Source organism: Eptesicus fuscus, chromosome 4 (assembly GCF_027574615.1).
Source record: "Eptesicus fuscus isolate TK198812 chromosome 4, DD_ASM_mEF_20220401, whole genome shotgun sequence".
In the NCBI taxonomy this organism is placed as follows: Eukaryota; Metazoa; Chordata; class Mammalia; order Chiroptera; family Vespertilionidae; genus Eptesicus; species Eptesicus fuscus.
This window is the reverse complement of record NC_072476.1, coordinates 35,145,243-35,169,803: the sequence shown is the minus strand read 5'-3', so window position 1 is coordinate 35,169,803 and position 24,561 is coordinate 35,145,243. Positions and strand designations below refer to the sequence as shown.

At 37.6% G+C, this 24,561-nt stretch overlaps 1 protein-coding gene across 1 annotated transcript in view; it reads right to left on the bottom strand.

Moving 5' to 3' along the window:
• FBN2 (fibrillin 2) overlaps nucleotides 1–24,561 on the bottom strand; it is a 265,672-nt gene that overhangs the window by 46,838 nt on the left and 194,273 nt on the right. The window contains exons 26-40 of the mRNA XM_008141368.3: nucleotides 24,391–24,519; nucleotides 23,480–23,605; nucleotides 21,430–21,555; nucleotides 20,904–21,026; nucleotides 20,622–20,747; nucleotides 20,163–20,288; nucleotides 19,328–19,450; nucleotides 16,710–16,832; nucleotides 14,957–15,082; nucleotides 7,049–7,171; nucleotides 6,380–6,502; nucleotides 3,170–3,331; nucleotides 2,419–2,487; nucleotides 1,881–2,006; nucleotides 639–764 (exon numbers count right to left, since the gene is read on the bottom strand). Coding sequence (XP_008139590.1) covers nucleotides 639–764; nucleotides 1,881–2,006; nucleotides 2,419–2,487; nucleotides 3,170–3,331; nucleotides 6,380–6,502; nucleotides 7,049–7,171; nucleotides 14,957–15,082; nucleotides 16,710–16,832; nucleotides 19,328–19,450; nucleotides 20,163–20,288; nucleotides 20,622–20,747; nucleotides 20,904–21,026; nucleotides 21,430–21,555; nucleotides 23,480–23,605; nucleotides 24,391–24,519 — 1,857 coding nt within the window. The remainder of the gene's footprint in view (nucleotides 1–638; nucleotides 765–1,880; nucleotides 2,007–2,418; nucleotides 2,488–3,169; nucleotides 3,332–6,379; nucleotides 6,503–7,048; nucleotides 7,172–14,956; nucleotides 15,083–16,709; nucleotides 16,833–19,327; nucleotides 19,451–20,162; nucleotides 20,289–20,621; nucleotides 20,748–20,903; nucleotides 21,027–21,429; nucleotides 21,556–23,479; nucleotides 23,606–24,390; nucleotides 24,520–24,561) is intronic.

Sequence of the window (24,561 nt, the reverse complement as noted above, 5' to 3'; positions counted from 1 at the left end):
ACATCTCTCCTGTTTTTAAATAAGGGATTTCATTTCTAATTTTCTTGGGAAACAAAGTTAATATATATATGTTTCTATATTTAAAGGCATTTATTTATTTTAAAAAGTATTGCATATTAAATTTTAAATGTTCTCATTTGTAAATTAATGTTCACTTTATAGAAATGAAAAATTAAAATTATTTAAAGACATGTAATTGTAACACTTGATGAAATTTTCTACTTCAGACTCATTAAAAAAATGAAACAATTTCTTTTTTTTTAACACTAAAGTATAGCTGATATACAATGTTATATTAGTTTCAGGTGTACAACATAGTGATTCTGTATTGATATACCTTAGGATGGGATCATCACATGTTTAGTAACCATCGGTCACCATACAAAGTTATTACAATGCTATTGACTATATTCCCTGTACTGTACATTACAGCCCCATGACCTATTTATTAAGGGGTAACAAAAAAATGTAAATACGCAGCCAAAGTTCAAAATCATGATACTGAGCCAGAAGTTTATAAGACTTAATCATTCATAAAGATTTAATTTGCATATTTTATGCAATAATTCTGAGATATAAGCACCTTACATGGGGAGTCAACAACTGTGACCTAATTAATCTTAGAGACCTTTACGTACCCATGCAGTTGTGGCCTCCGTTGACCTGCATGTATTCAGGTGGGCAAATGCAGGTGTAATTTCCCAGAGTGTTGTAGCAGGTCCCAGGCCCACACACACCAGGATGTGCAAAACACTCATCAATATCTAGAGTAGGCAAGAATATCCATTAATTAAGATATTTCCCCCACGAGTCTATATTATTTAAACTACTGAACAAAAGCATGAGGTGATTCCCCAAAGTCATATTTTCATAAAATTCAGGATTTAAAGCAATTACATTGAAAATACTTCAAAATAGGATGTATCTTTCTTTAAAAGAAACAATCCAATAATAAAAAATATAAATGATCAAAATAAATTATTTCAAAGTGGCAGAAAATAATTTAAATGGCACCTGCATTTTTTGATTGAAATTTCATATTCTTCTAATGAAATTGCTTTAAAGTGTACTTTCCTCTTATGTTATTTAAACTAAATTTTAGTGTCAACTTTAAACTGAATCCAGTTAGGAGAGCCTTTTTGTTCATAGTAACTTTCAAACTAGTACTTATTAAGAGAAGCCATGCAATTGCTGATGGTTCTCCTTACTAAATCATATTTCTTCCAGATGTATTGAACTAACATGTTCCAAAAGAAAGGTTATAATGGAGATGTTTACATGTTTAATGTTCATCTTTAGAAGCCTTTATTCGTACCATCAATAAACATTGAGACTGACCTGTAAGCCAGGCCTCATAGCTACAAAGATGAGTAAGCTACAGACCTTGCCTCAAGAAGCTCCCAGTCCTGTGGGGAGATGGTCCCCTAAAAGGATGACTATGGTGCCAAGTGATAAGTGGGGGAAGGAAGCAAGAAAGGTATCTGCATCACCTTTGAATTTCTTCATAGTGGTCCAACATGTAGTCCAACATTTTAAAATTACTGAAAAATATTAACTTAATAGTCTCATTCAAGCTTACCTATAATCCTAGTCAATATTTGCATCAATAACTTATTTGATATTGAATGTTTTCCCCCTACTCTGGTTTTCCCCATTTACATTTAATTAATCCATTTACTCAGATAAAACCAATAGTAAATTATATCAAATGAGCTGGGAATTTATTTATCTAGCAGCGCTGACATGAAAAGAAAAAAAGCTATGAACCCATCTCAACAGATACTTAGATAGAATGTGAGGATGGAACCTTTTCCCCAGGCCTGATCAGGAATTTTGTTTTAAGCGGCGTTGATTGCTTTTTAGGTGCAGAGTCACCTCACCTTCACAGATGCGGGTTTCCTCGCTGAGGTAGTAGCCCTGTGGGCACTCGCACTGGAAGCTCCCGAAAGTGTTGATGCAGTTTCCTCCCTGGCAGAGACCTGGTAACTCCTGGCATTCATCAATGTCTGCACAAGGGGAGATAGCTCACTTACAACAAAGACCATCCCAAAAGACAAGAGTTTCTGTTAACGCTTCCAAACGCTCCATGCGGCTGCATGAATGCACACTTAGACAGCAGGTTTATTCTGTTCATGAAGATTCTTGGCTTTGTTGTGGAATTTTGCTATAATCTGAGAAGTTTTAAAGTAAATTGGGGATTATTAAAGTTGGGGATATCAGTAAACACATCTTCTCTGTGGAACAGACATCAGATCTGCAATAGGTCATTAGTTAGCATCCTGGTAATTGACTGTCCATCTGTAATTTTGCAAAATAATCTTGTTGGGATTGCTCCACAACTTTTTTTTTAACCAGCTTTTCTCTAGAGTAAATGCTTGACCTTGGTTACATCTGGGTACATACTGGAGCTGTACTCACCTTCTAAAATGATTGTGATGGGGTTAGGTCTGAAGCCCTCACCTCCAGGACACAAGGTGTAATATTCAGCTACAAAACAATGAAAAAGAAGAGATTTGACACCTGTGTCCGAGTGGCTGAGACAATGAACAGGGGAGGTTATCTACAGTTTCCTTAGTACCTTTTCAAATACATTTCAAAGTATATTACATTTTACACAAAATAAGATAATTACTTCATAAATTATATAGACAGAATAACAAAAACCATTTGTTTTTAATTGAAGAAAAAACTCCTTTGCAGACAATTGATATCACCACTTTTTTGGCCAGTAAATAAAAACTCAGACTTGACAATTGACAAGTTTCATCTATGTCCCTATCAGAACACATGTTTCAACTTAAGGCATAATATGATTGACTTCAGGAATACAACACAGCTCTGAACCTGAACTAGAACAACCTCTGAGAAGAACCAGAAATGATCTAATTTATGTAATACCATGGAGAATTGATATTATCACCATTCATATTGGATTGTGGTTAATTTTTTTTCTTTTTATCATATCATGAAAAACAATAAGAAGAGGAGAATTCAAATTAGCTTTATATAAAACACTCTTGGCTGGTTTCAGCATAATCACTGAAAGTAATCCAAAGGTAAAATTTTGGCCCTCACACTATTTCTCCCATCCCCGGCACAAGAATAAAATTGCAACTAGTCTTCAGCTACCAGAGTTTGTTCCCTTCCTCTTCTTCAGCTCCATACTCACTGCTATTGACAGGGGGGCATGTCTCGCAGGGGTTCCCCCAGGCCTTCCCTAGGGAGCAGCAGCAGGAGGAGCGACTGACGCCCACCCCAATTTCGGTGTTGCAGGACAGGCTTCCGTCTCCTCGAGGACCGAACTTCAGGTAGCAGTTGCCCACGCGGTTGTCTGCAGAGCAACATAGGAGCTTAAAATTGCCCTTCATTTAGTAAGAATTCCTTTTAAGAGAAAGATCACTCAACCGATGAAATTCAAGCTCTTGTACATTAGTATAAAAGGTTCATTTTCATCCTCAGTACAAAACAATCTTTTGCATAGTGAAACAACCTCACTAAAAATTTTAATAATAATTGAATCCTAAATAATTCAATTTTTTATTTTATATTTTGTTTTGGTTTTGAGGATACAGTGTATATACCTGAATGGTCCTATGAATGCAATGAACTGCCAGCTGTCATGCATGAACCCAAAACATATCCATTTTGTAAAAACTGATCCCACATTTCAAACACATCTCTAGTAGGTTCTTGCTTATCATAACTGCTCGTTCTTGCATCATTAAAACATATCTGAAGACATTTCTGAAAACTTTGACAGCTCATAATTTTGTTGATGAGAGGGCAGCTATTTTCTTTGCTCCACAAACGGACCTATTTTCACTTTCAGAGAATCAACACCAATTAGATTCATCAATGACTTCCTTTATTTCTACATCACATATTTCCTTCCAATAACACTTGTCTAAACACTTGGCTTTACCATTTGTCTATCTAAGAGTCTATCAATTAAATTTTGGATACGGGATAAATAAGAACCTGGGATGATTCCGGTTCTTGTCAGATACTACATGTTGAATTTCTTACTAACAGACAAGAATACCACATTTCCTTTGTTTATAGAAATATATAGTTCACACATTCTTTGATTCTTGAATGTGAAAAATTCCATGTAGGGTATCAGCCTCTGAAGACTCAGCCTGGCATTTTGCTTATATGATCCATTTAACCTTTTTTAGAATCCAGACTAGAGTGCTGGTCTCTGTTGCATTCATCTTCTGAAACATCTAACAACTGCAAAATGTTTTCCACTGTCTATTTTCTTCTTGCCATTATGGCCAGAAAGTGAAAACTTCTAATTTTTCAACTGTGTTCAATAAATGCTCAAAGAAGGTTCAAAATATAGTGTCTCTAGTCTTCTTTTACACCTTCTTGAAAGGTGATGTAATAATCCCTTGGACAACACAACAAGAAAATTGAAAAACGATGCAACAGTGACATTTTATTTCACCATTGTATCATCCTTCTAGGTGACACCATCATTTTCCACTTATAATGATATTCTTTGTTTTTAGCGTCATTGGGCATAACTAATGAGTAATGATGGATAAAATGGTTCAAAATAAAAGAAAAATAATATCACTAACATCTCATATCATGCAATTTCACACTTTTAAAAGGGTCCAGTGAACCCTTATAGTATTTGTGAAACAGAATGAGTCTTTATTCTTTGGAAAACCTCTAAGGAAGAATAAAGCCATGAAGTATCAACCCATATAAGCAGAATGGCTCTAAAAAGAAACTAAAAAAAAAAAAAAAAAAAAAAGAAACTGCCTATATGCTAACAGTTAATCTGAGTACCGCAGTCCAGTCTCTGCAGGGCTGTCCTGATCTATACTTCTACCAGCAGAACAGAGGGGCCTTTGAGGTACCTGGGACCAACACCTCACATTACCCAGTCTAACTGTTGCCTATTAGATGTAAAGTAATATTTATATAATTGTTTCAATTTGATTTTTCTTACTCCTAATAGTTTTGGGTATTTTTTTTATGTTTGTTACCTTTTGGAGTACTTCCTTTTATTAGTTGCTTTTTCATAGCTTTTGTTTGCTCCAAGAAAGCTTTTAAGAAATGCTGAGGCTCCAGGGACTCCATTTCTGGGAGCAAAGCAGGCATCGTAATAACATTAAAGTTCCAAATGGGATTTTACTATACAGCTAGGGTTGAGAACCACTTTGTGACCTGGATTGTTGCTTCTTCTCTGACTCCTTTCCTCATGCTCCTGCCACTCACTCCACGCCTGCTCCTCGGCCTCACTGCCGTGTCTCCAGCACCAGCATTCTCCTGCTACAGGCCCTTTGCCCTGGCTGCTCCTTTTCCGTGAAGGCATCTCCTCTCAGAGGTCCAGTCAGCTTGCTCCCTCCTTTAAGACTTTGACTCTCCCACGCTCCAAATAACAGCACTTATCCTACAACTACCTCCAGTGTGAGAATGTCTCGCTACGTCTTTCTCCCTGCCACCAGAATGGAAACACAAAAGCGGAGAATGTGGTTACTCTGTTCCCTCTGCAGCCCCTAGGACAGGAAGCACTCAATATTGACTGAACAAATAATTCTGAAGGCAAACGTCAGAACTTGGAGGAACCATATACCATAACTCAATATATTCTCTAAAACTTGTAAACAATATAAAACTGCATATAAAACACAGCAGCAAACATTCCCTCCACATACTGCAAGGTCTGTAAAACTGACGCTGAAGACAGCGGGCAGATTCATACTGAAGCAATAATTTTCTTGTTATATTTTTGTCTTCTGTCAAGAAATCCTCCAGACCACTTACTTCTCTAGTGAAACACTCACTAAGGCAGATGGCAAAAGCTGGACAATTATTTTATAAAGATCAGAGACGTCAGGAACATTGAAGACAGATTCTGAACCATAGTTACTGCCTTCTTTGCTTCTCCCCAGTCTCGCAACTTGCTTCACTCCAATGGTTTGGCTCAAGAAATCCAGTTCTCCCATTCCTCTCCTCTCATCATTCACTTATTACACCCTTACATGACCCTCTTTGTAGGAGAGATAAATGTAGTAACCCATTAGTTCTACCACTTTGAGCTGTTCTGGCCAATGCACTGGACGAGGGCACCCAGCAGTTTAGGACTGGGCCTCAGCTCTGCCATTTGCAAGCCCTGGTTCCCAAGCCTGTGAGAGGAGGAAGTTGGAGCAGATGTCTTGAAAATTTGTTTCTAAATATGACTTGGAAGATAAATACGATAACAATGGCCATATAATTTGATAATCTAGACTCTCTTAAGGAAAAGGACTGTTTTGTTTGCAAATTAATTGTAGCAAATACTTACCACAGTTCATTGCCAAGAGAGTGTGAATATTCAGCTCTAAATAATTCTATTTGTTTGTTTCAGATAGCTTTTACTTACCAACACAACCCACACCAGTAGGGTTCAGCTGGAAATCAGGTGGGCAGTTACACTCATAACGACCAGGTGTGTTGACACACAGGCCATTTACACAGTTTATGGGATCTGCACATTCATCAATATCTAGGAAAAACATTTAAAATGCCCATGTTAAGATCTTTACCCTCTCTATGCATACTGCTGTTCCAAAAAAAATTTGACAGATTTTTTGTGTAGATCATTATGAAGGCCGCAGCATAATGAAATAAAGATTAAATCTTTATATATATATAGTACACTTAAGATGGTTTCCATAAATCAATCACATGGTATTTATGATAATGTCATTTAATGTCCTTAATAGGTAAATAATAATTACATGTTAGAATTTTGATGAAGAAAAAAATTGTCACTATTAGCTTAACTAAAATTATATACACACACATGTACGAAGAAAATATACAAAGACATTATTTCTTAGTTCCATGTTAGAGATTTAATATTAGGTTGTTTATATAAAAATGGATGAATTCCATTTAAAAATAAAGTATCACAATATAATTTTCTGTTTCAAAAAAAGTATAACTCAAGGCGTAGTTTAGCTAAGTAGAAATCTGAGGAATTTTAAAACCAGCACAAAATATTCATTTCATCTAATAAGAACACAATCAAGCCCTTTGCGATCCATACCTGTACAGTTTCCGCCTGTTCTGTCCAATTCATACCCATCATCGCAGATACAATGAAACATTCCAGGCAAATTATTACATGTTCCAAAGACACAAATATTTTGGAAGGAGCATTCATCAATATCTGAAAATTAAAAAAAAAAAGTCATTTCTTGTTTACAAGGACATTTTAAATATTTTAATGTAAAAAATTAATGAATTTTTCTGTGTCCTCAGGTATTGTTATGCAGTAAAAATTTTTCTTTTTTTTTAACAAGGTAAATAAATGGCAAGCAATTAATACTTATCTAGGAACAAATACAAAAGAAGCATTATTTTATTTTATTGACAGTATTTTAACTGTCTTGGGTTATAATACACTTAAAAAAAGAATTCTCCCAAGGCATAAAAAATACAAAAATTAAATATGAACATGTGAAAGGAATAAGGCTGTGAAAATTAAGGATAAAGACCAATAAAATTATAAAAGATGAAAAAAAATAAAATTAAGGATAAAAACAAATCAAATATTCTTATAATTTAGTGCAAAAAGATGTTTATTAAATATCTACAACATACAAAATATATAACATATTTTAAATATTAAAGATCTCATTAACATTACTTAAGTTTAATTTTTAAAAAATTTTATTCTGTAATCTGATTATAAAGTCAGTTTAAAAAGGGAAATAATTTTTTTTCCTAAGAGCATGAAATAAGATCATCCCTTGCCCCACATTCCTAAAAATTTCATTAAAATAGCTCTATTGAAGCCAGAAATTCAGTTTATGAAACTCTTCCATGAGGCTTTAACTCAGAGTCAATAAATAAAAAATCACTCCTCATTCATATTAAAATGAAGGCGTGTGTGTGTGTGTGTGTGTGTGTGTGTGTGTGTGTGTATACAGCTGCAAAAATAATCTATACTTCTTCACATAGGAAGAGGGTGAACATTTCATACACAAATTATCTCATATTCTGAGAATGCAGACTAGGCATGTAATTTTAGCCTGGACCATGCAAATTGTCCTAAAGTGCTGTGTTTCATCTAAAAAGGACTCTGGTCAATTAAAATATGATAATTAAGATTAAAATGATGAGTTTCAACTAACTTAGATTTAAGTTCAAGTTGTTTTTTTTTTTTAAAACTTCAGCTGATATTTAAAGGTGACTTTTTGTGTTGCTGCAATAAACAAAATTATTTTCTTTATATAAATGAATAAAGACTCATTAAGCTAGTTTATCACTGTATTGTGTTGATCTATAACTGAAAATGGAACTGTGTTATCAGCCCTCTGAGTATGCATTTCACTTTTAAAAAGTTCTTTCTATTAGAAAAAGAACTTAAATGAACTTCCATTTAAATAATGTAATAGTGGTGTAAAATAAGGTTTTAAAGAGATTACTGTCTTGTTTTTATAAAATTGCTCAGAAATTCAAACAATACTGAAAAGTATTGATATTAAACAGAAGACAGGAAACAACACAGAAAAATAGCAAAACCAAAAATCACTTCAAAATGCTTCCACCCAGAAGAAACTACCATTGATAAATAATAAAAGCCTAGGTGGCGTCACACCCTCGAGCGATGTTGCCACAAGATGGCTGGCAGGAGAGGACAGTTGGGGACCTAAACCGGCAGTTGGACATCCCTGAGGGGTACCAGATTAGAGAGGGTGCAGGCCGGGCAGAGGGGTAACACCTACCCCTTGCAAGAATTTCGTGCACTGGGCCTCTAGTCTGATAAATTTCATTCCAAATATTTCTCTATGCATATTCAGAGAATGAAGCTGAAACCATTTGTATGCATCAGATCAATTTTTCTTTACTTCAACAGTTTCTAAAATACTTTCTAATGTTAAGAATTGATGCAAAACATGAAAAAATTATCTTTTGGCTTTATGTTAAAATTCAAACATAATTTTTAGAAAGTATTAAGGAATACTAACAAGAAATGATAAAAAATTAGCATTCATATATGCTTCCATCTTATTTTTGTTATTTATATTATTCTAACTTTTAAAAAAAATTTATATTGATTTTTAGAGAGAAGAAGAGAGGGAGAGAGAGAGAAACATCAATCGGCCATGCCCCCTACTGATGACTGAGCCTGCAACCTGGGCATGTGCGCAGGCCAGGAATCTAACAGGCAACCTGTTAGTGCACTGTAGAGCATCCAACCAATGAGCCACACTGACCAGGACTACCTTCACCTTTTAAATGTTTATGGCATTTACCACTATCTCTACAGTATATTCACACCAATTCTCCACTTAAAATAATAAATATTTTAACTGCATCTTCTCCATTTATTCTTGATTGGTTGTGTTTCATTGCTAAGTTTTTGCTCTTTTTATCCTCAAGAAGGGAAAGCCCACAGGTGTTTTCTTCCTCAATTATTTCATATGTAAAAATATACCTGTCTTTATAATTAACAAATTATGAAGTTAATTGCTGAAGTATATTATTTTTTTTAATGTTTTATTGATTTTTTTTTTTTTTTTTTTTTTTTAGAGAGTGTGGGAGGGAGGGGGATAGAGAAATATAAACATTGACGAGGGAGAATAATCTATTGACTGTCTCCTGCACATCCCTTACTGGGGATTGAGCCCACAACCTGGGCATGTGCCCTGACCTGGAATCAAACCAGCAACCTATTGGTTCATGGGTCAACACTCAACCACTGAGCCACCCCTGCTGTGAGGTAAAATATTCTTGAGTCACATGTACCCCCAGAACTTTGTGGGCACAGTGTTCTAGTGTCTTTTGATACTATATGTTTCTGTTTTGTTCATGGCTTGCCTTTTTTATCAGTGTCTGAACAATTCTTCACTATGACATAAGTCAACAAAAATAATAAGGCTAAATCTTTGTCTAATGGTTTACCTTTTCCTGTACAATCAGTTCTTTCTTCTATTTCAGGAAACTGTTTGTTTAGTACTTTTTTCTATTCAATTTTTTTGGGTGTTTGACTTCTGAACATCAATTATACTTCTGTTAATGGTCTTAGTCTTTTTTCTAATAGTGTTAATTTCTTTCTTTCCTATTCATTGCTATTATCTCAAGTCCATTCCCTATGTTAGTAGTTACATTTTCATCTCTCTCTACTGTCCTTTGCTGTTTCTATTAGTTCTATAAATTTGCTATATTGGTCCCCATACTTTATTTCCCTTGACATTGCAATCTCCCTCTTTGTCTTTTGTTTTCACAATCTCTTTGAACTTGTTCAATTTTATCTTATTAAGGTCATCTATCATAGCACAAAGTACCTATGGGAAATTTGTTTTTGTCCCTTGAACAGTTTTTTTCCTGCTCTGGGTTGATTCTTTATCTGCTTTTTGAATGTTCTTTTTGTTGTTGTTGTTGATTCCATAGGATGCCTGCACAGGTACCACTGTTTTCTTTCAGTCTGTGTACACATTGTTTGGTCAGCTCTTTCAAGAGTTTTTGGAGAAACCAAGATGGCGGCATAGGTAAACACCTGAAATTGCTGCCTCGCACAACCACTTCAAAACTACAACTAAAAGACAAAACGGACATCATCCAGAACCACAGGAAGGCTGGCTGAGTGGAAATTCTACAACTAGAAGGAAAGAGAAAAGAACACTGAGACTCAGAGGAGGTGCGGAAGTAAAGTGCAGAGGTACGGAGGCGCGTGCGTGGAGAGGGCTGGCAACTGAGTACGTGGTTGTCTTTTCAATCGGGAGGGAGACACAAGCTCCTGACTGCTCTGAACTCCAGTTCCAGGTGAGACTCTGGGGACCCAGACTCATACGGGGAGAAACTGGACTGTCTGGCATCAGGCAGAACTCGAGGGTGGCTTTCTCTCAGAGGTGCTTGCAGCAATTACCAAGGGACACTGAGACCCGGGGGCCTCTTAGGGCAGGGCTGAGGATCAGCCATAACTGTTTGCTCCGCCCTGTTGATTCCCTGAGACCCCGCCCCACCCAAGCTGTGCACAGAGGCTTTTGCATATGAATGGCCTGGCCCTTTGCAATCTAAAATTACCTAACAAACTGCAGCTGGGTCAGAGAGCCTCAGAACTTCCAAAAGAAGGCCCAAAGCCCCACAGCAGCTTGCATTGCTTCACAGCTGGGCCTCATATGGGCATCTCCAAACCCCAAACAAAGAAGAGGAATCTGCAGATCTCTCCATAGTTCCTGCTGGGTGGCCTCAGGCAGAGGCTAAATTAGCACCTCCTTGGAAATCCAAGAGCCAGTATACCCAGTGGTCAGAGTGGGACCATCCAGATTACAACTCCTCAGATCCATAAGGGACACACTCAGATCCATAAGGGGCAGACTCAGTGAGCACTAAAGCCCCACTGAAGCAAGTCTTGCCCTATAAGGGTGTCTCCAGCACAGAAGTTCTCCCAGCATAGACACAGCTGGTCCTCACAGCCAATTGGCCTAGAGGTCAATTCCTCCCAGTGATACCAACAACAATCAAGACTTAACTACAACAAGACTGCACACACAGCCCACAAAGGGGTGCACCAAGAGTGTCCACCTCAGGTAATTGGGGAGGCTGAACTACTGGGCCCTATAGGATACTTAGCACACAAAGCCACTCTATCAACACAGGGAAGCAGCCAAAATGCGGAGACAAAGAAACAGGTGACAAATGACAGAAATGGAGGAAAGCAAACTACTGGATATAGAGTTCAAAACCATGGTTATAAGGTTTTTCAAGACTTTTCTAGAAAAGGCCGATAAATTTAGTGAGACCCTCGAGGATATGAAAAAGGACCAACTAGAAATTAAGCATACACTGACTGAAATAAAGAATAATATACAGAGATCCAACAGCAGACTAAAGGAATGCAAGAATCAAGTCAAAGTTTTGAAATACGAAGAAGCAAAAAACACCCAATCAGAAAAGCAAAAAGAAAAAAGAATCCAAAAATATGAAGATAGTGTAAGGAGCCTCTGGGACAACTTCAAGCATACCAACATCCAAATTATGGGGGTGCCAGAAGAAGAGAGAGAGGAAGATACTGAAAACCTACTTAAAGAAATAATGACAGAAAACTTCCCCTACCTGGTGAAAGAAATAGACTTACAAGTCCAGGAAGCACACAGAACCCCAAACAAAAGGAATCCAAAGAGGACCACACCAAGACACATCATAATTAAAATGCCAAGAGCAAAAGACAAAGAGAGAATATTAAAAGCAGCAAGAGAAAAACAGTTAGTTACATACAAGGGAGTACCCATACGATTATCAGCTGATTTCTCAACAGAAACTATGCAGGCCAGATGAGAGTGGCAAGAAATATTCAAAGTGATGAATAGCAAGAACCTACAACCAAGATTACTCTACCCAGCAAAGCTATCATTCAGAATTGAAGGTCAGATAAAGAGCTTCACCGATAAGAAAAAGCAAAAGGAGTTCATCACCACCAAACCAGTATTATATGAAATGCTGAAAGGTATTCTTTAAGAAGAGGAAGAAGAAGAAAAAGGTAAAGATAAAAATTATGAACAACAAATACATATCTATCAACAAGTGAATCTAAAAATCAAGTGAATAGAAAATCTGATGAACATAATAAACTGGTAAATATAATAGAATCAGGGGCATAGAAAGGGAGTGGACTGACAATTCTCGGGGGAAAGGGGTGTGGGAGGTGCGGGAAGAGACTGGACAAAAATTGTACACCTATGGATGAGGACAGTGGCGGGGGGAGTAAGGGCAGAGGGTGGGGTGGGAACCAGGCGGAGGGGAGATATGGGGGGAAAAAGAGGAACAACTGTAATAATCTGAACAATAAAGATTTATTTAAAAAAAAAAAAAAAAAGAGTTTTTATATACCCTGATACAGTTCAGATAGATCTTCTTGACATTCTCCTTTCTTTACCTGGAAGACATCTTCGGGTATGGGTTTCATTAAAGCTTCTCTTCTATAGCCTCACTTTTCATAACAGTTTCATAAAATGGGGATCAGGGAAATGTGGATGAGAAGAGCTACACTGTGCACTCTCTTTAGATATTATATTAAATAGCTTGTGTCTAGGTTTAGTCTATCTGAAGTTATCCTAACCTGTCCCTTAGAAGGTTCCTCCAGGTTTTGTACCCTCTCATTTTGTTAAGAAATACTTGAAAATGCTCAACCCAGCAATTTTTTAGACTCTAGAAATGCTGAGAATTTGTGGTGAAAAAAATATATGCTGAGTGGATCATGTTGATCAGAGGGTCAATTCAGAGGGGCATTTATTTGTAAAATGGAAAGACATCAAGGAATTAAATTAGTACATTCAGTAGAAACTGTCTGGATGAGCCAGATCTTATAGGAAGAGAGAAGACAAATACAAGGAGAAACAGGCACAATCTTGAAAGTACATTTTTAGGATCTCAAAAATTGGCATTTAGTTAAATGGAGCAGTGTTTAACTGAGGGTGAACTACAGGTGTGCCACTCTCAGTTACCCTGGCAACTGGGATTTCTCTTGGTGGTAATGACATATTGTGAGAAAATCAACATGTGAAAGACGTACAGTAAATAGAAACTACTTAGCATCCATTTGGGAGAGGTCTGGGAGAAGTTCTGGAAAGTCCTATGCCATAGATAAAGGAACAGAATTACGAAGGGGAAATTCCATGTTACATATAAAGAATTAATTTTGAAATTTTATGCTGGCAGAAGTATCTGGCTACTGCTTACTTGTTCCTTTTCCCACTAACTCTTGTCAAACTGACATGGGTAATAAATCATGTAATTCCATAACCATACTGACTCACATTTTCTACTGACTAGCTTCAGTGCTTAGAAGAAACCATACTGGGTGGGGGGGGAAACAAAACTCACTGTACAGTTGCCTTGTGTAAAGTGGATTAGACGCTGCCCAATCTAGGAGCTCAGTGCAGAGAATGGACGCTTTCAATTTCTAATATCACCTTTCCCAAGGCCCACTATTCATCCTCTTATCGAATTCTCTCAAAATTGGTGGAAATTTATGAAAAATTCCATGATCTTTTAGGCACATTTTCTTCAGTGCCACTTCTGTAAGTGGGTCAGTCAGGCCCAACTTCAAGCCAACCTGGACTGTATAATTTGGTCTTGTTGGATTGCTGCTGGTGAAGTGTGTGTGAGTGCTGCTATTTACTATTTCTGTTCATTTGATTAGACACTAGTGTAGGAAGAAGAGCCTGTAATCTGGTTTCATTTTATAATCTTTCCTTAGCAGCAGTCAGCCCGAGTTATTTTTTAAGGTTTTCTATGATTCACTAATTTTGTTCAAGCCTTATTGTTTATGTGAATTGTTTTCAATCTTTTTTCTTTATTTACATTTCAATGAACTCTTTATAAACACAATGATGGTCCAAAAGATATGTAATGTGAACTGAGTCTCCAATTTAAAAGGAAATCCAAATTCGTTTTCTTGGAAAGATATGATACTAGTCACAAAGTCCCATTTCTAGGAAAGGACGATGATGTCATCACTGAGAGGAAGGAGACATTGCTATTAGGCAAAGTGCAGTCCTCAATGAGTCCCTGAGGAGGACTCCCAGTCCCAGACACGCAGACAGCAGACTAAAACACGAAGGCAAATGCCCAAAATGGGCTACTTAGATTTTGATAAACACATTAAGTAGCAGTGATTGGGGTAGATAGTATATCCTATTTTAAAAATGGAATAGTTTTTCCACATGTCATTTATTTAGTGATAAAAAAAGAAATGGTTAAAAAAAAAAAGAATGAGCCAAACTTCCAAATATTGGCTCGTGGCCAGGAAAACTTCATAAGAGATGAAAGCTGCCTTCCTCATTATTCATTCGGCAAAATAATCCATGCTTAAACGAATGACTTTTTTATGTGTAGCATGTGCTGTGTATTCTGTTTCCAGGTGGAGCCTGTTCCAGCCCTTTTTGTGGTTTCATTTGGTGTAGTTTATCCAACTTGGAAATGAGTTGGAATCCTGGTGACCCACCTTGGCAAGATCTGCTGTCTGAGGCTGGAGTGAAGCCCATCTCACACTCGCAGCGATATGCACCCGGGACGTTGAGGCATTGTCCATTCTCACAGAGATTTATGTTTTCTGCACACTCGTCAACATCTGGGGGGTAAGCAAATTACATCTCCATTAAGTTTCAAACTTCATGACACATTTCCCCCTTGTTCTATAACTAAATCAATTTCACTGGCTTGAGTGAGTGCTCATTAACATGAAGCAACAATTAATCATATTCACCTAAATTAGGGGATACAACTTGATAGTGGAGCTATTTAACCTACATCTGAACATTAAATTCTAACATGACTAACAGGAGGAATGCAGGTGTCTCTCACATTTGTCTTAGTTCTATTTAATGCCAATTTCTTGCATCAGTATTATACCAACATCATTTAGATAGGACAAAGAACATTGGTGTTAAAATGGTGTTAATTCACTTGAAAACATTATAGTGTTAGAAGAAATAACCAATTCTTTCACTAGTTTAAGCATTTTTAAGCAAATTAGAGACACTATAAGAATTAGGAAAGTTTTTTTTTCCTGTCATTACAATCGTATCAAAATATTTCTATGTTAATTATGTAAATGGACATTATTCATAGACCTTAAGGATAATTTATTAATTCCATTGAATGGAAAAAAGGGAGGAGAACAGAAACCAATATTTATTAAGGGGCAATATTTGCCAGGTAGTGTGCTAGTTGCCTGACATGCATTTTTTTTATTTATTTCACCAATCATGCGAGGTTTAGAAGAACCAAAGCCAAGAGCAGCCAACTGAACTGTGGGAGCCCCAGAGAGCTAATCTGTGGCTGAGCCAGGATCTAAGTACAGTTGTATCTGACACCAAAGCAATGCCCCTTCCTTCACAACACGGTGCAGAGAAATTCAAAGAGAGATGAAATATCCAAGGTTTAAAAATAATAATGCTTTAAAATTAAATAGACATGTTTTCTTAAAAAGGCATTTGAAAATGATGAATGCATAGTTATGGGTTTAAAGTGTGTACTGAAATTCAACTGAGAAAGACTGATCTTAAAGACAAAAGCATAGTACTTTATGTCCAGAAAAATGATATAGCTTTAAAAATGAATATAATGAGTAGATGTTTTATCCTCAAGGAATGTGGAATGAATAGCAGCTAAGTAGCAGCTAACATTTATTGAACTCATATGATGTGTTTTTCTAAGTCCTTTATGTGTTTTATTTCATTAAGTTCTTTCAAAACCATAAGATAAGCTGAGATTTTGATAAACACATTAAATAGTGGTTGGGTAGGTCATATATAACATCTGAAGACGCCGAATAGTTTTCCCACATGTCATTCATTTAGTGATAAAAAAATAACAAAATAAATGGTTTTATTATTATTATTATGTCCATTTTAAAGGCTATATAGCCAGTAAGCAGCACAGGCAAAATCTGAATTCAGATGGTCTGATTCAGACACAGCCTGCATTTTGGCCAATGTGTTAATAAATAAACAAGAGAAAATGATAGTCATTAGCAGTAAAGAAGAGTACTGTCACTATTTTAAATCTTCCACCAATGTTTTAGAAATTTTTTTTCAGGTTTGTGTGTAATGTAAGAGAAAGATACCTAGTCACCTGTAAGTTTTTAAACAGAGGTAGGGATTTCAGCCTCCTTTAACTAGTTTTCTTCAAATAAAGAAAGCATGTAGAGTGTTCCAGAAAGTCATGCCAGAACACACGGGAGGACCCTCACCTACCTGAGCAGGTAAAGCCATCGCCAGTGAACCCTTCAGAGCAGGCACATCGGTAGGAGCCTGGGGTGTTCACACACTGAGCATTGATGCTGCACTGGTGGGTTCCATTAGAACATTCGTCCAGATCTTCATGCCAAGAAAACATAGCAAAAACGTTCAGAAACAAAAATAGAACATTAAAACATTCAGAAAGGTTTTAATTTGTCTCAATTTAAATGTAAACTGGCCAAATGGAATGTGTTTTAGTTTATCTCTAAAGTCACACACAGTTCTAATTCTCTAAGATGTCAGACTCACAATCCAAAATGCTCATGCCACGAACAGGGGCCAAAAGTACAAATTAAAGCATTTTGTAAGGTATCCTATCAACTAGCTCTTTAATGACAAAACAACAAACAAACAAACAAACAAACAAAAAACCCCAAAACCACACAAAAAACAAAAAAAACCCAGGGCCATATTCCATTCTGGCTTCTACTCAGCGTGGATTTTGTCACTGGTTTCGTTATCAAGAAAAAAAAGGGTCAATTTCTAAGATATTACTGAATTTCAGAGCAGGAAAATTAGCACAGATTTTAAAAGTTCATTTAATAGATGAGGAAACTGGTGATTCTTGACCACATGAAGCCCATTGTCTTGTGGAAAAGAAGATGTTAAACACAGAAAACTAAGTTAAATATTGTTGTATGTACCAGGAAGAAATGCTACAAAGTGCTATGAAAGAATAAAAAGGGCATCTAATTTGGAGTACAGGAACAAGGAAAGCTCTAATAAGGAAGTAATTTTTAATTAACTTCATTCCTAAATGATGAATAAAAGCCTGCTGAACAGAAGTAGGGAAGGGTGTTGCTTGCAGAGGGAACAGCACATATAAAGACACTGAGTAGGAAAGGAGCTTGGTGTGACAAACTAAAGGAGGTGAGATGACAAAGCACAATGCAGGGGAAGAAGGTGATGGAAGAGGAAATTGGAGAGATAGTGGAAATATGCTGTAGGGTCTTATAAACTACATGGAAGGAAGCTAGATTTTAACCTAAATTCAATGGATTAAAATGACAATTGTGAAGACATCAGATTATGGTTTAAAAGATTCGTCTGGTGTCCTGACTGGTGTTTTTCAGTGGTTAGAGTGTTGGCCCAGGCACGGAAGGGTTTCAGGTTTAATGCCTGATCAGGGCCTGTTCAGGGGCAACCAATCGATGTCTCTCTCTCTCCCATTCTTTCTTTCTCTCCCCCTCTCTCCTTCCCTCTCCCCAGCTCTTTCTCCCTTCCTTCCTTCCACTCAATGTAAAATCAATGTAAAAATATCCTTGGGTGAGGATTAATGAAAAAATAAAAATAAATAAAACATTTGTCTGGCTGCTATATGAAAGTGGATTAGTAGGAGGAACAGAGAGGAGGCTGAGAATGGTTGAGACCAGGGCAGGGGAATGGAGGTGGAAAGGAGTGATGAATCTGGAGGATATTTTGGATTAGAGAAGCCGAGGCACAGCTGAATCTTTGGTAGTGGGGGAAGGCTATTTTGAAATAGTTTGCGAGAGTGATAGGGGATAAGCAGCACACAAAAGGGAGGCTAAAAGAGAGAAAAAGAGGAGTGAAATGGGACTAGACAAATGGGAAGTGGGATATGGCTGAAAAGTTGTGAGATTAATGATAGAGATGGCTGGACTAGAAGTGGGCAGCTAGTGGACTGGACTTGAAGCCATCATAGAACATTCCTTAGCAAAGTTATTTGGAAACTATGATAATTTAAATTCTATAGTCAGCTCATAAACATTTGACAAGTATAAAACAATTAAATGGATGAAAACGCATATTTAAATTAATATAATATTGGTAAGAGATTTTAAGGCTATTCTTTAATGCTTACTGCAGGCTTATAAGATTTTAATGGGCAATCATGGGGAGGTCAGTTTAGCTTGCTCAATTTTCCACTTTAAATAGACTTGCCTAAGTCTTACCGTTTGGAAAATGTTTTATTGTTAAGGTATGTAAAACACTGAGCACAATAAGCAGCACTGTACATGATACCAAGGGTAAAATCCGGTCTTCTGCCTCACAGTTACAAACACTTATTAATATTTGGCTAAAGACCTATAAAACTTGGAATATGTCAACTGTTTTCCCATTCTCCTTTCTTTAAATCAGATCTCTTGCAATCCAACAAAATATTAATATTTCTCTAGAAGAAGAGTTCTATTTTTTATTAAGAAGCTGGTATGGACTACTTACTCCAGACTTAGGTTATCTGAAAACACCTTTTCATCCCCTTCATTTATTTCAACAAGTTTTAAATCTCACTGATTATGAAAAGATTGGGGAAATATATTAGTCATTTCATCATACAGCTGTTTGAATTTTTGGCTACACATCAAATAATTTTTACTGAACAACACACTGAAAAACAGATGCCAAGGCATACTGTTGTAATATGATCATTTATACTATTGTTAAAGGAAACTCTTAGACAAGAACTATCTTGCAACTAAAGATGGCCTTTGGTTTTCAAGAGAATAAATAAAAGAGCATGCTGCTCTTCAAGAATGCGGGTTCACAACTATGTAAAGGAGAGCCTCTAAGAATTTTGTCTTAGCCAAGGTTGGTTGCATGTGCTAACTCACCAATACATTTGATGCCATTTCCGATCCAGCCTTCTCTGCAGCTACATTTGAAGCTTCCTGGGACGTTGAGACATGAGGCATGCATGTCACAGTTGTGGGCACCAATTTCACACTCATCCACATCTGAGAAACACAGTTAATACGAAGAAGATAAAATACAAGCTAATTAGTTCTACTTCCCACTATATTTCTGTGCAGATAAAGTTTTAAAATGTGGAAATATCTAAAACTGTACAAAGAAAACATTAACACTTTTATTTTTCATAGAGTCCAACAAGATTTGAAACATCATGATCCAAATCAAGCAAGCCCTTCCCTAGAAGAAACTGCCAGCCCTTTTCCCGTGGAGTGAGATGCAGAGCTCTTGTCCTGACAGATGTGTGTGCCAGCCCCTACCCACACCAGCAGCCCTTCCCCTTCCTGGGCCCAGACAAAACTCCATGTAGAACTATAGGTGACAAGAGATATCTTATTTCCAAAAAGAGACTGCTTTTCTTCCTTGCGCATGTCTCCTATTTGGGCTGCAGTCCTCCTAGGAAAGTGGACGCTGCTGCAGGAGCCACCAGAAGTACAACAGAGCCACGGGGTCCGGACTCCACACCCACTCTCCACTCCACCTGTGGGCCCACAGCCAACTCCGCGGTGGGGGGTAGCTGAGCGGTGTGCCACCACAAAGAAGAGCCAAACACCTCACACATGCTCTGTGTCAGTTCCTCATCACACAGACAGCCACAGCCTGGTGTGGGTGACAGCCTAATACCGGTGAGCAGATGATGTCAAAGCTTGGCCTCTGAAACATAAGCCGAAACATGGAGGATACAAGCTTGAGACCTACCTGTGCATCCTGTGGTCCCCTTCTTCACTGAATAACCCAGCTGGCAGTGGCAAATGAAGGATCCCTTGGTGTTCTCACACTCCCCAAACATGCAGATGTTTGAATTTAAGTCACACTCATTCACATCTAGAAAATGTATTTTCAATATTTGGGTTAATACTTGTTCATCTTAGTAGTTCTAAAGGAATCTTTTAACTTAAATAGCACAATGCTAAAATACACAAATAAAATTTAGAAATATGGTCTATTTGCATGATACAGTGTTGCAGATAAATATAATGTATTTAAGGATTTTTTCCAAATAAATTTTCCATTTTAGCTTTTAATAAAATGGTTTGAATTTTTTAAATAACTGAAAAAGCCTCTTCTTATGTTTATAAGTGTGTGTGCGCATAAATGTGCCTATATTTGGGTATGTGTGTGTGTATATAAATATTTACCCACTTTTATGGTACTCACCAATGCATGTTTTCATGTCCATTGAAGCCATGAAGCCATCATAACACAGACAGCGATACTCTCCAGGAATGTTGGTACACTGGCCACCATCACAAATATCAGGATTGTTTTCACATTCATCAATATCTGATGATACAAAATTAATATCAAATGAAAGGAAGGATGGCTTTGAGTAAGCTCAGATATTTTTTCCCCATCCAGTTCCACTCAAATTATCTGGAGCCAGATGTGTAAGATAAAATTAATTAGACGCACAAAGTGTGTGTATTTTCTTTTCTGTACCTGCGCATGATCTCCCATCAGGCATCAGGGCATAACCCTCGCTGCAGCTGCATTCGTAGCTTCCTTCTGAATTGGTGCACTGGGTGTCGCAGCCTCCGTTCATTATCATGCACTCGTCAATATCTGTGGAAACATTGCCCCACATTGCTTGTCAGGGCTACTTCCTTAAAAATAAATAGCTTTTCTTCTTTTGAAACTTAAATAGCTTTGGATTTTTCTTCCCACTATTCATGTTGATTTATCATCATACCATTAATCTTACTTAGTTTTTTTACTTCCTTTTAGACAGCATTCCATTTGACATTTAGCTCCAGTAACTTAAGAATAAAGAGCTCAAAAACATAATAACTATGGAGTTTAGGGAGTTTTCTATGATAAAACCAGAGATTCCTTTGCAAACCATGGCATCTTAGATTCATTTTTAGGACAAAGAACTCCCATTGACTTCATTATAGAGTCAGTGCCAGCCGTTGTGCTAGACTGATTTGAGAAATACAGGCTCCAGACCCCCTGGGCCTAGCCTCACCTGTACAGCCCTGCCGGTCGGGTGTGGCCTGGTACCCAGGATTGCAGGAGCACTGATAAGTTCCGATCATGTTCACACATTTTCCATTTCTACAGAGATTGTCACTCAGGGAGCATTCATTAATATCTATAAAAAGAAACACAGACTTAATGTTTTACACAATTAAAAACATCACACACTATCAAGAACATGCTGCACTGGAGCCAGGGTCTGCAAAGGGCTTTGTGTACTTCAGAGGGAAGTGAGGTAATCTCTTGGGGCACTATCTGAAATATTAAGAAAAGAAAATTCTGGAATCTATATTTCTTATTTCCACCCACAACAGTGCTGTCCAGTAGAACTTTCTACAGTGATAGAACTGTTCTATATCTGGGCTGTCCAATTTGTAGCTCCTACTGAGCACTTGAAACATGGATAGTCTGACTAAGGAACTGATTTTTAATGTTATTTAATTTTAATTAAATTTAAATAGCCATATGTGGCTAGTGACTACCACATTAGACCACACACATGTAGCACATGCCGGAAATGAAGCTTGCTCACATTTAATAGATGGGTTTACATTGGCACGCTCAGCTGGTCCTATCAGATGGTCAAGTGTTGATGTCTCCTGAGGGAAGACATCTGGTTCCGCAAAACAGAGGGGCTGCCTACAGGGTCCTCACCTGTTCATCTGTTTTCACTGAGTTGTGCGTTTAGTGTGCCTGGAAAGGTGGACCTGCATACTATACTGCCTATTTTAAAATTAACTAACCCACATAAGATGAACAAGTGCCTTAAAAAAACTCCCGCAAAGATCTGTGGAATAAACTAGTAGTAATAATGAAGATACAAGAGAAGAGCAAGAAAAGGGTAGTGACACTTTTCATCAGACAAACTCGCTGGCAGACACAATATAAGGTAAAAACAATGACGATACAACCGGATATAGCAAGAAATTCATCCCCAATTCTCAAAATTAATAAGACGACTACGTGACATACAAATGTATGTCTATGATCATTATATGTTTTATTCTATATGCAAAAATATGTACCTTATATTGCATATTATACCTTTGAGGGGTACTTTTTATTCAGCTCTAAGATCCATAAAAACCAATCAACAAAATAAACTGACCTTAGAAATTGACCTCTGAGTCACTGTTTGACAACCATGAATAAATATTTTGTAATTATCTGTGTAAAAACACTATTTGTACCACTATTAAAATGAAATAAAAATATTTAAAGCTTTTAAATTTACCTTTAAAAAGTGTCTGTTTAGTCTGTGATTTAAGATTCATCTAATATATTAGGATCTCGCTATAAATAGGGTTTATAAATAAATATACTAAGATGTGTTTAAATTATGTTTGTGTGTGATCTGCTCTATCTTACAATGTCTTATTTGTTTATACTTTCAAGAAAGATGTCTGTGAAGAAAATGTCACTTGGCTAAATCAAAGTTTTACAGCCAGTGTATGAGAATATAGTAAGCACAGAGGCCTTCGTATATTTATGAAAAGCAGTAGGTGGGAATGCTCTGAGACCAACAGCTGGTCTTCTCCTGTGGCCCCTGACATCCCTACTGAGCTCAGGGCCAGGGAAGAGACCTGTTGTTTCTGTGAGAAGAGGGAGTGAGGGGAGCTCACATGTTCTCACATGTGCGAGTGGAGCCTACGATGACAGACATGGGCACAGAAGCACACTCTGCTGAGTGCTGCACAGGTGAACTATCAGGGAGCAGGCCTTCCAAGAGGTGCAGCTATCCCATCCCATCTACCCGGAGGAGGGAACTACATGGCCTCACACAAAGTCCCTCACCCAGGATCCTTTCAGGTGCGCTTGTAATGAAAAAGAGGCCACCAGGACAATGCTGGCTCATTCGAGTGTGTCACCAAAGCATTCTCTAAAGATGGCCTTAATCCACATGTAGGGACTCTGAATTTATAATTTTTAATCAGCTAGATTTCACATGGCAGAATCAAGTTTATTAGGATCCACCACTGATCGTTATCATCTTCACTAGCTGACCTGAGTGGGTTTACGTGCGGAGGAGACAAACTCACCCACACAGTCCTCACGGGAAGGGGACAGCTCGTGTCCCAGTGGGCAGTCACACTGAAAGCTGCCCTCAGTGTTCACGCAGGTGCCACCCCTACAAAGGAGAGGGTTACGTTCACATTCGTCAATGTCTGAAAGGTAAAAATGTGAGATCCATTAAACAACCCTGAGGAAAAAACATTCACGCATACACATGGGAGAAAGAATCATTATGCGAGGTAAGTGTGACTCAAATGGAAGAGACAGGCTGAATAGGAGATGGGATAATGCTCGCCTTACCTTTCCTATTGTCAGTGGATAAATGGTTAAAGTTCTACTCTTAAAGACAGTGAGCCACCAAGGAATTTACTTGTATGAAATAAACAGGTTTGCACAAGATAAAAAAATAAAAAACGATATTTCCTGTATATCACTCTAACTCCAGATATCATTTATTGCTGTCTACATCTCTAATCAAAGTGAAAGAAAAACCTTGGACTTTGCACCTCTACACAGCATGAATGAGTCCTATAGGCTGCTGAAAATGAGTGGGCTAACAGATGGGCAATACCAAAGAGTTTGTAATAACACACAAATAAGGAAAATAACATGAGATTCACATGAATCTAAATTTTGGGATCACCACACAATGTCATACATTTTAAATGAATCCTTTCTAAGTAGTCTGTGTTGATTTTAGATTCTATGAATAAACAGAACCCAGCCTCAGTATCTCACTGCCATTAAGGTGCCAAGAGGTTGGGGCTCCCTAAGAGCCATCTGGGAGCAGACTTCCTGTCTGACATGTGAGGGTGTTCTCTCACACCACAATGCCTTGCCAAGCATGCTGTCAACAGCTCTGAGACAAGCCATGGTCGAGCCAGAGTCTGGGCTCGATTGGTTTCAAGCCTGGAGAGGGAGAGCTCAAGCCGCTTACCCATGCAGTTCTTCATCATCATGAACCCACTTTCGTAGCCTTCGAAGCACTCACACTCAAAGCTGCCTGGCGTGTTGACACAGATCCCACTTCCACAGAGATCAGGGGAGATCCTGCACTCGTCGATGTCTAATTCATAGGGTTTAAGAGAAATAAAAAAATAGAATGAGA